Here is an 11,262-nt window from a genome sequence, read left to right as displayed (position 1 = left end):
GAACCAACGATGTTATGGGTCACATATTGTGCTCACGAGGAAGCTAAGTATCCCGCCATATGGAGGTAGTACTTCCATCGCCGATTCGGCGTATCATCCCTTGTACCATTGTGTCTCGTTGTTCCATAATTGACCTCCAGATTTAGGAAAGGGAGCTCCCAAGTTCAGCTTGTAGAAGATCAATGGATGGAAAATATTTTGCCTTGAGGACTCTCGCGCTCACTGTTTGTGGCTCCGTAAGGACTCGCCAAGCATGAGAAAATAAATTAAAAAAATGCTAGTGAAAAATAGGAAAATGATTATTGTCCTAGTATTTGTCGGCATCATGAATTTATAGGAGTGATTCTTTTGGAGAGAAAGATGGAATTTGAGGCGTGCAATTAATCCCATCGGCACGGGAAAAAACCCAGAAAGAGACGGTAAAAGGTGAGAAGGCTGGAGCCACACAAAAATACAGGCCCAGAAAGCCCACGCACGGAGCCGAATCGGAGAAGTTCTTTGGAAGGCCACAATGGCGATGAGGTGCCTCTCTTCTCTCCCTCTCCTCTCCGCATCCGGCTCCGGAAAGGCCTGCGCTGTGGTCAGAACGCATCACACTCCCTCTGCCGCCGCGCACCGCCGGATCCGGACCCACATGTCGGTGGCCACCGGCAGTGAGCAGGCCCTGACGGCCAAGGAGCAGTCCCAGGGTGAGTTTTTTTTGTTCCTGTCTAGTACTGATAGCACATCTGTGTAGACAAGATGTAATTTAGGCTGTATGGAGTGCAGAAATTGTTTCTTTGTTATTTTAATTTCTGCGCTACCGCTACTAAATCTGCGGAGTGAAAATATTGGCGACGTTTCGTCGTGGAGGAAAAATGTTTTGCTGCCTCAGTTTGGGCCTGGACTGTCCAAGAAATTCTCTGTCCGCACTTACATCGATACGACTAGCACTAGTTAGATCAGTACCATTGTCCAAAAGAATTTAAATCTAGTTCTAGTTAGTACTAATTCTAAGGTTGTAGATCCAATCCTAGAGGCTACCTGTGTTTGTCTTTTTTAGTGGAGGTCTGGAGGAGCATTTGGGAGTAGAGTATACAACTACACAAGCAACAGCTTTAGAATTTGTTCTCTGGAAGGAGAAGTATATTAATATGTTAGGCATTAAAACCCAAACCGCAACATGATTTTAGTAGCTGGTACTGAACTGCTCCCTCCCTTCCCTAATATAAGACCTTTTAGCTATTTCAAAATAGGGAAATTTTTGTTTTTGTCACTCTAGCTTTTGCGAAATTTCCTTATGCCACTCTAGATTTTGACATTTCACTTTTGCCACACTTAGCTTTTGATAATTATCACATTTGCCATTCCGTGGCATAAATAAAAGTTTCAGAGTGGCAATTTTGATATATTTTCAAAAGCTAAGAGTGGCAAAAGTGAAAAAAAATTATTTTGCTTTTGCCACGGAATGGTAATTGTGATAACTGTCAAAACCTAGGAGTGGCAAAACTGAAATGCCAAAATCTAGAGTGGCATAAGAAAAATTGGCAAAAGCTAGAGTGACGAAACAAAATTTTCCCACAAAATAATGACTACATACATACTAAAATGAGTGAACATACATACTAAAATGTGTCTAGATAGATAGGGATCAAGAAAAAGCTAAAAGGTTTTATATTAGGGAACAGAGGGAGTAGCAAAACTGTAACTAGGCAGATTTTTGGCTTAACAATCAAAACGAGCCAGGGTTGCTAACCAGACCAACCAGACCAACCTTGGTCGATATTTGCATTCACAGTGTTCATTTTTCCTGAAATTATAGGTGCTCACTAGATTTTGCTTGCATGTCATAGAATAATATGTTAGTGCATGCAGCATCAAAATATAAGTGGCAGGTAGGTCTTGATCTTTATGTGCGATGAAAATTGCCAAGAGCTTAATTCGCATAACGTCATAAGGGTATTCTGCATTCCTATCGTTGATAACCAAGTTTTTGTGTCAAAGTCATTTCTTCTTTCATATGACTTAGAAAGGCTGGGTTCCACTACCTGAAGATAACAGAGCAACACATTTTGGGTCAAAGTTCCATGATTATTCCTCAGTGTCTAAATGAAATCATTTCTGATGTCCACCGCAGAACCTGACTATGGAGTTGTTAGTATGCACCATGTTGGAATACTATGTGAAAATCTTGAAAGGTCGATGGCATTCTACCAGGACATCCTTGGTGAGTTATCTGCGAGTTGTATATGTTTCACATGTATATGCACTGCTTATAAATTGAAATGATACTGTTGATCATTAGGTCTAAAGGTGAATCCTGCTAGGCCAAATGACAAGCTTCCTTACAGAGGTGCTTGGCTCTGGGTTGGTTCTGAGATGATCCACTTGATGGAGCTGCCAAATCCGGATCCACTGACAGGACGCCCAGAGCATGGCGGGCGTGATCGTCATACCTGTATAGCAATCAGAGATGTCTTGAAGTTGAAAGAAATCTTTGACAAAGCGGGTATATCTGAATTATAACTCTGTTTGTTTCCTGCTGTGTACAACAAACACTGGCTACAGTGCGTGGTAGAAACTAGGGTTCTACCGGGTCTTGGCCGGAGGTTGTAGGAGAAGGAGGGGATCGGCCGTGGTCGCCGGCGCAGGGGCGCCGTCTCGCACGGATGGGGGCGGCGGCGCGATGGAAGAGGTGGCTAGGGTTAGGGCACCGGCTCCTAGTTGGAGCTGATCAAAATAGATTGATCTTTGCTTAATCTCAAAAGTGCTGATTACATGACTATATATAAGTTCCCTAGGCTATAATAAACTGGGCTAAGCCCCTAATATTATTACGATAACTGGGCCAGTTTGGCTAACTGGGCCTCTGGTCATAACATTTCTCCCCGCCTGCGCAAACAGCTCATCCTCGAGCTGGACATCTAGAAAATGTTGGGGAACTCCTTGAGCTGCTCCCAAGGTGCCTTCGGAGGGTTTAGCTGGTCCGAAGTACGTCGTGCATCAAGGCCTGGAATGTCGCCGGCGCATTGGAGAGACCGGAAGGCAGAACGCAAATTGAGCGTAGGGAATAAGCGTGGCCCTGGCGGCTCTTCCCGGAGCTCCTGCACGACCGATATAGGAAAATTGACAACTTGGCAGTGAGAGCACGGTAATCGAGGTAGAAATGCCATGAGCCCTTGGGCTTGTGAACAAGGAGCACCGGTAAAAGGTCGTCGTGCCGCTGTAGGGGATGAGCCAACAGGGGCGGCTTGGAGTCTGCTATGGCGGTCGACAGTTGAGAGGGAACTGCTGGAGAAGTGCCACCCTCGCCCTTCCACTGCACCATGCGCCCTTGACGCCAGAAAGTCATGGTTAGTGCGTCGAAGTCCGAAAGGATGGGTCCGAGCATCTGCAAGAAGTCGACACCGAGGATGAAGTCGTAGTCGCCCAAGTCGATGCCGACGCACGTGATGGCGAAGGACTCGTTGCCTGCCGATGAGGATGGGAACCTGCTGCGCAATTCCGTGGCAGCGAAGATGGTCAACATTAGCCACGGTAACTCGGGGCTGCTCGCCGCCCGTCGGCTGGAGGGCCAGGCGACACATAGTAGACGCGGGCAGGAAGTTGTGTGTAGAGCCCGTGTCCAGGAGAGCTAAGAGGCGCTCCCCATTAACCATCACTGACAACAACATCGTTGTTTCCGCTCGTATGCCGGCAAGGGCATGCAGGGAGACCACGAGAGCGGTGGCTGACGCCGGGGCTGCCCCCTCGGCAAGCTCGGAGGGAGCTGTATCCTCCGCGACATAGTCGTCCGCCTCCAGGTAGAAGAGGCGCGGACAGACGTGTCCTGGCACGTAGGGCTCATCGTAGTTGAAACATAACCCCTGGCGACGACACTCTTTTTGTTCGACCGGGGTTAGCCGACGGAACGGTCGAGTTGCTGCTGTGGCGGGCTTCCCTGTCACCGGCTGGGCAGGTCGGCTGGGTGCAGACATAGCCGGCTGAGGGGGTGGGCGAGGTGCCTGGGCCGGGAACGCCTGCTGCATAGCCACCGTCCGCTGCTCGAACGCGCGGGCATAGTACATGACCGTCTGGATGTCCTGCGGTCCCCGAAGCTCCACGTCCACGCGGATATGATCCGGCAGACCGCCGACGAAGAGCTCGGCCCGCTGACGGGCCGTCACGCCGGGCGCGTGGCACGCCAGGGCTTGGAAGCGGTCGGCGAAGTCCTGCACCGTGGAGGTGAAGGGGAGTCGGCCTAGCTCCGCCAGCCAGCTCCCGCGTATCGGCGGCCCGAAGCGAAAGAGACAGAGCTCGCGAAAGCGCTCCCATGGGGGCATGCCGCCCTCGTCCTGCTCGAGGGCGTAGTACCACGTATGCGCGGCACCTCGGAGGTGATATGAGGTGAGCCAGGTGCGGTCCGATGCGAGCGTGCGTTGCCCCCGAAAGAACTGCTCACACTGATTAAGCCAGTTGAGGGGGCCCTCGGTGCCGTCGAAGGTGGCGAAGTCGAGTTTGGCAAAGCGTGGCGGTGTATGAGTATGACCGCCGTGGCCGTACGGGTCGGCGGTGTGGAGCAGCATGGGGGGCGGCGCCGGGTCGGTGGACGCACGGGTCCCCCGTGAAACGGCTGCCCGTCGAGGCCGGCGTAGGGACCCACGGAGCTGGAGGGCCCGCCGTACTGCAGGGCGGGCGCCGGCTGCGGTGACGACCCGGCCAACCAGGCCGGAAGCGGTGACGGCGAAGGCGGGAACCGGACCTGGTGGATCGGGACTCCCACCGACGCGGTCGTAGCCGGCCCGGAGTGGATCGGCGGGGGGGGCCTGCAGCGGCTGCTGCAGGGGAGAAACGGGCGCGGCGGAGGCCGCGAGGGTCGGCGACGGCCACTGCGGCCAGGGCGGGTTGGAGGCGGCTGCAGCTGGGGCTGCAGCGGCCCAGCGAACGCCGCGGAGGCCGTCGGGTGCGGCGGTTGCCACGGCAGGAGCAGCGGCCCGTAGGGCCCAGCCAAGTAGAGGCGGATGCCCTGGACCGCGGTGGCGAGATCACGGAGCGCTGCGGTGACTTCCTCCGGTGTGAAGACGGTGGGAACCGGCGCGGCGGAGGTGACCGACACCGGTAGAGAAGGGGTGTCGGCCGTGGTGGCCAGCGGGGCGGTGGTGGTGGTCAGCAGCAGGAGGGTTGAGGTGGGCGGCGGCGAAGACATGAGCGCACCGAAGCTACCTGATACCAAACTGGTAGAAACTAGGTTTCTACCGGGTCTTGGCCGGAGGTTGTAGGGGAAGGAGGGGATTGGCCGTGGTCGCCGGCGCAGGGGCGCCGTCTCGCACGGATGGGGGCGGCGGCGCGATGGAAGAGGCGGCTAGGGTTAGGGCACCGGCTCCTAGTTGGAGCCGATCAAAATAGATTGATCTTTGCTTAATCTCAAAAGTGCTGATTACATGACTATATATAAGTTCCCTAGGTTATAATAAACTGGGCTAAGCCCCTAATATTATTACGATAACTGGACTAGTTTGGCTAACTGGTTTGGCTAAGTGGGCCTCTGGTCATAACAGTGCGCACATACCTTTTTGCTCTACTTGCCACCAACAACAGTAATAGCTAGTAGAGCATTTAACCTTACATTACCGGGGGGAGTAGCACAAAGTGTCAAGAATTCAACAACTAAATACACAAGCTCCAAAAGGATCTGTATTTACTCATGGATCAAACAACTAATTAAATTTTAAGGTGACCCACGAAAACCCATGGATTCGTAGTACAAATTACTAAAAATCAAACTTATAAAACTGCAGGATGGCGTTTACAATGGTAGATATGGTTGCAGAGATATACGTATTCATTGTTTCAACTATATCTATAAATTACTGTTAATAGAGCGAAGTTATTCATAGTATGTTATGGTTCTGCCTGAATTGGTAACTGTAGCTGTAGTCAGCTATTTGTGTGACAGACATGGCAAACAAAACCTCTGAGGGGGTAAAGTTAGAAGTGTCTTGACTGTGGAAAAACATGTCCTGGGTTTAAAATAACCATTCTGTAGAAATTGCTGCGAGGTGTCAAAAAGGGAGGTCTGATGTTATAGTTGATTCAACACTTGAACAGTGATGTTGATCAAATAATCTTCAAATAATCTTTTAAAAGACTGGCCAATCGATTTCTAAGAATCTCGAGCATATTACGTCCACATGACTTTAGCACCCACATTCCCATCTCTTTGACATGAGAACCAAAAAAAAAACTCACTGTTCCGTGTTTTATGTTAGAACTTAATTCTCTCAGTTGACATTACCGTGTCACCTACTATGACTTTATAATGTTAATTAGTCTGCACTGCACTTTTGTAATTCATTATGCTGGATTCTAATTAGCCTCACACAATTTCTCTATCGTCCACTGTCCGACAACACGATGACCTTTTACGGCTTGACTGTGATGCAGAAATCAGCTACACACTCAGCAAATCTGGGCGTCCAGCGATCTTTGCACGAGACCCGGATGGAAACGCGTTGGAATTTACACAAGTGTAGCAAGTGAGAGTCAGATTTCCAACCAGAACACCTCACAGAATGGTGCTTGTAAGATTACTGTACGCAAGACCTTGTTGCAGGTCTTACTGTCTAGCAAACAAGATCTGGCTAGGGCAATTCTGCTTGTGCCTTGTACATACTACCAGTCAAGAAAACGAGGTGTATCACATGATGATAGACTGGCAGTATTGGGGCACAGAAAATGTTGCCAATGACATGGATATGGACAAATGAATATTGTAAATTCCTTCCAAATTATGATACTGTACTTACATCTGACTTGAATGCGCTACATTTTCTGATATCATTGTCAGTGCCTCTTGGAATAAGCATGAAAAGAAAGAAAGAAAATCCTTATCCTATCTAAAATCTGAACTGGGATTCTTCCTATGCTTTCATGGAAGATCAGTAGTTCGTCGCATTACAGTAGCCCGAGTTTTGATATGATGAGGCAGACCCCTAGAAGAATGTAACGCTGGGGTGGCCGCCGTGGAGGAGGTCGTGAGAAATCCTGTCCCGCTCCTTGTCGGCCGTTGAGGACAGCACTGGATTGGCAGCGGTGACCACGTCATCCTCGTCCTGCTGGGAGAGTTCGGACTGGAGGTCGGCGTCGAGCTCCTCGCCGCTGCGTTCGCAGAAATTGTGCAGCACGCAGCAGGCGCCGATCATGTTGTGGAGGTCCGGCAGCTTGGGCTCGGTGCGGCGCTGCAGGCAGCGCCACCGCCCCTTGAGCCTCTGGAAGGCGCCCCGCGCTGCTGCGCGCGCGGCAGCGATGCGCTCGTTGAAGGCGTGCTGCGCCCATGTCAGGTTCTGGTGCGCGTACGGCACGAGCATCCAGTCCGTGAGCGGGTAGCTCGCGCCGCCCACCAGCCGGCGCTGGTCGTCTCCGAGCATGCCGGTCTCGCAGCGGGCGTGCAGCGCGGACCTCTCGAGCACGGCGGCGTCGGACAGCGAGCCAGGGAGGCCGATGCACACGTCCGTGAAGGCTCCGTCAGCGTCCACGACGGCCTGCACGGCGACGGAGTAGGAGGCCTTGTTGTTCCGCTCCGTGAGGCGGCGGTTGTAGTACTCGGCCACGTTGTCCTTGGGCGGGCCGATGGGGATGTGGTCGGTGTACACGGAGCCGACGACGCCGGGGATCCCGGACAGGGCCTGGAACCTGGAGGCGGGGGACTCCAGCGGCCAGCGGACGGCCTTGGGCAGGAGGACGGCGGTGAGGGCGGCGCAGACCTGGAGGACGATGTTGTGGCAGGTGGAGATGCCGAGGCCGAAGCGGCGGGAGACCTCGCGGAGGGGCTCCCCGGTGGCTAGGCGCCAGAGGCAGACAGCAACGCGCTGGTGCACGGGTATGGCAGCGCGCAGCGCGGTGTCCTCCTTGGCGACGGCGGCGCTAAGCTCGTCGCAGAGCACGTCGAACGTGGCGCGCGACATGCGGAAGGCCTGGCGGAACTCGGCGTCCGGGCACGCCGGGCTGCTGAGGCGGTCCCACCATTCCGTGCTTCGCTCCCTGACCCACACCCGCCGCCCCCCGCCCCTCGCCGCCGGCGCCGCGTCGCCGCCGCTGTGGGCAGGCGAGGTGGGCGGCGAGCCCTGCACCTTCCTCCTGACCGCCGCCGCCCGCGACGAGCCGTCGTCTCGCGCGGGGGCGAAGCCGCGCTTCCTTCCTTGACCAGTCATTTCCGCTGGCGGTGGCAACGGCGCGGCGGCGTGCCCGAAGAAGGCTGGCCCGGCCAGATTACTGTCGTCGCCGCCGTAGTGAGGGAAGGCGCCGGGCGCCGCGGCAAAGTCGTCGTTCATGAGGAAGGCGAGGAGGGAGGAGTGGTCGTCGGCAGCTGCTGGTCCGTCGAAGAGCGATGGGAGAGGGGTGAAGGGCGTGAGGTAGGTGCTCATGATCTGATAGTCTCGAGTCTCGGCTGGCGGGGCTAGCTCGATCGGCGGCGGCACTCCGATGTACTGTGCTGCTTCAGTGAGACGCGGGAGGAGGATGATTGAGGAGGAGGAGGAGGAGGAGATGGCTGAGGTGTGATGGAGCGCGGGGGCGAAGTCATATATAGGTATGGGGCCGCGGGGGGAGCTGGGGACGCGGTATGCGTGACGGGAGACTAAAATGATGGGGGCGGAGAAGGCGCGCGGAAGGGCCCGTCGCTCGCCCGCGTGTGTGGCGTTGTACCGCGGCGTACGCGGGTGCGGAGAACGGACGGAAAGCGAGTAGCCGAGACGAGTAGAGTTGCTCGAGTGGTGGGCCGCGATTCGCTGCCGGGTCCCGCCGCAAACAGGTAGAGGGGAAATTGGAAAAAGGAAAATATCGTCTGTGGTGTGTGTGTGTGTTTTTTTTCTTTTTGAGGGGATCGTCTGTGGTGTGTTGGCCTGATTTGGGGGCTCGTCGTGCCCGCCTGGCCGTACCACCGTGTGGAGTGGTGGACTGACCGGTCCGTGACGGCTTCTTTCTCTTTCCGCGGGTTTCTTTTGTCGCGACCCGACCCCTGTATGGCCGGCCAGTCTTTTTCTATGGGTGCCTACGCGTCAACCGGATCGCCAACGTGCGAACCTTTGTTGGATGTTCAGAGCGGAAATTGTTTTCGAGACCGAGCTCCATGAAGGCTTTCAAATTCAAACTTTAAACTTTGTGAAAATTCGTATTTTAATATTTTTTAAAATTATAAAAAAATACATAGATAGACGAAGGTATAATATACAAGTGTGTAAATTTTCAGAACTAAATACGTTGAAATGAGTGTTATGAAAAAAAAATCTAAAACTTTTTAACATATAACACTATTCATCTTTTAGACCATGATTTTGTCTTTTTTATACATGTCGCGTCTCAAAATATATTGACCTGAAATTTTACACACATACATGGATTACACGCTTGTTTACTTATACAATTTTTTCAGATTTTTTGAAATTAATTTTTATGAATTTTGTTTTTTTGAAAAATTTCGGCCTTCATGGCTCCAGGTGCCAAAACGCATGCTCTAGAGCGGTGGTGGTGGTGGAGAGGGGGGACTATATCCCTAACCTAGAGGGTTGGATGCTTAGAGGGACTCGTATTTGTTATTGAATTTATTTATATTCTTCAGCTATGCGCATTAGTGAAATGAGATATTTTCATCGACGACGTGGTGTGTAAGATGACTTCATAAATCTCAAAATAATATGATGGTTCGGACTTTTAAAGATGTTTATAGAGATGGGATATATGTGTATATAAGAATGAATGTATGCAAAAGGATCGCCAACGTTGCAATACAAAACTACGCCTATATGGAACGGGGGCTTGGTGACGTGTGTTTCTAGACAAAAGTGGATTGCCGTAATATTTTACGCTCAAATATTTGTGACCACACGCTCTTCTTTTGGATGGCAATAAGAAAGAAGTATTCATGTACCGTGATGCGTAGGTTCACCGATTTAACTGTGTACGGGTGAGAGGCAATACTAGTTAAGTGCATGTGCATGACAACGGCACAACAACTTAAACATAGAGACATTTATTAAAACACGATTGTAATGGTAAAAAGATAAAGACATGCATGGGTCAAAACTTAAAAGCATCAATTAGCCAAACAACATCCTTTGCCAAGGCTTACGTCAAGAATGTGTGGTCATTCATTGATGGCTTCCTCATGGCGTTCATATATTCCGCTTGGGATGGGATTACTAGTCAACCTAGTAAGCTGGAACTCAGTCTTTCGCTAGCTTACGCCTCTCCTAAAATAATATAACAACATCCACAACATAGTTTTAGAATTATGTTGACCTTGATTCTTGATGAGGAAGTTGCCTCATATCGCTCTACGTTCTTTGAATATGAGGAAAATTTTCATGCAAATTCACTCCATTTTGTTCTCTATCACCATTGGTCTCCTTTAACAAGCATTTTCATCATTAGTTTCAACCCTAAATCATCTCTGCAGCCCGACACATGCAAAACTAAGTGTCAAACATACATCTCATTATTACACCATATTATGTATCACACAAACATAAACAAAATTTTCTGTATCAATTATTCCTTTGTGTGTGCCATTTGCATATGAATATAAGTTAAACTTCTATGTTATTAAAACACATACTCGAATTCAGGACACAACGGAGCGTAGAACTGAAAATGTAAGTCCACGAACATATATATGCTAAAAACCAATGCAAATAGTAAAGAAAAGCTACAGAATGCACACAAGTATAACAATAAAATATGCAAAGGAAAGACACACCATGATCACCCAAATAATTTGGCATGCAAATATCACTTTGTATAATATACATCTTTTCAAATAATCTGATATGCAAATATACTCCAAGCTCACAAGCCAGCAAAGACCAATGAACTACTGGGAACATGGATGCCCTTAGGGTTGGTTAAACAAAAGTTACAATGATACATACCTGAAAAATACATTTCACTATGTCAAACATTCAATTTAGAATCATTGGGATTCAGATGGCCTCTCCCTCTTCCCTCCCCTCCCTCCCGGGGACCAAGCCCACGATGACTAAAAATCCCGATCGCACCCAACCCCCACAACATTCTCCCCCTTTCTTGGTCCTTTCGTATGACACGGGCGCGTCGTCCATGGTTTCGGGTTCGACGGCTAACTCCGGTGATGCGAGTGGCAGAGCCGGTGGCGCCATCATCCCCGGCGGTTGACCCACTGCCTCTGATCGATCCCAACTAGCTAGAGGCGCGCAGGGAGATGAGACGGGTGCTGCATCAGAATCATCAGATACACGACGTTCGCCAAGTCCTGTGTGTAAGGGCATATTT

General features: G+C 51.0%; 2 protein-coding genes across 2 annotated transcripts in view; one reads left to right on the top strand and one right to left on the bottom strand.

Annotated features, from left to right (window-relative positions):
* Positions 1-436: 436 nt before the first annotated feature.
* On the top strand, positions 437-6,770 carry LOC123427188 (uncharacterized protein YwkD). Its single transcript, XM_045111172.1, has 4 exons — positions 437-689; positions 2,117-2,206; positions 2,285-2,488; positions 6,403-6,770. The coding sequence occupies exons 1-4, from the start codon at positions 512-514 to the stop codon at positions 6,489-6,491; spliced, it is 561 nt and encodes a 186-aa protein (XP_044967107.1). The 5' UTR covers positions 437-511; the 3' UTR covers positions 6,492-6,770.
* LOC123397604 overlaps positions 6,647-11,262 on the bottom strand; it is a 22,204-nt gene continuing 17,588 nt past the window's right edge. Inside the window, exon 2 of the mRNA XM_045092142.1 lies at positions 6,647-8,744. Coding sequence (XP_044948077.1) covers positions 6,951-8,744 — 1,794 coding nt within the window. The 3' untranslated portion in view covers positions 6,647-6,950. The remainder of the gene's footprint in view (positions 8,745-11,262) is intronic.

Source organism: Hordeum vulgare, chromosome 1H (genome assembly GCF_904849725.1).
Source record: "Hordeum vulgare subsp. vulgare chromosome 1H, MorexV3_pseudomolecules_assembly, whole genome shotgun sequence".
Taxonomy (NCBI): domain Eukaryota; kingdom Viridiplantae; phylum Streptophyta; class Magnoliopsida; order Poales; family Poaceae; genus Hordeum; species Hordeum vulgare.
The sequence above is the reverse complement of the archived record's forward strand: the minus strand, read 5'-3'. Positions and strand labels throughout refer to the sequence as shown.

Excerpts from the sequence above, each read along its gene's own strand:
- LOC123427188 (XM_045111172.1), top strand. The coding sequence starts at position 512 with ATGGCGATGAGGTGCCTCTCTTCTCTCCCTCTCCTCTCCGCATCCGGC. Across the intron at positions 690-2,116 it reads GGCCAAGGAGCAGTCCCAGG|AACCTGACTATGGAGTTGTT; the intron begins GTGAGTTTTTTT and ends TGTCCACCGCAG. Across the intron at positions 2,207-2,284 it reads ATTCTACCAGGACATCCTTG|GTCTAAAGGTGAATCCTGCT; the intron begins GTGAGTTATCTG and ends GTTGATCATTAG.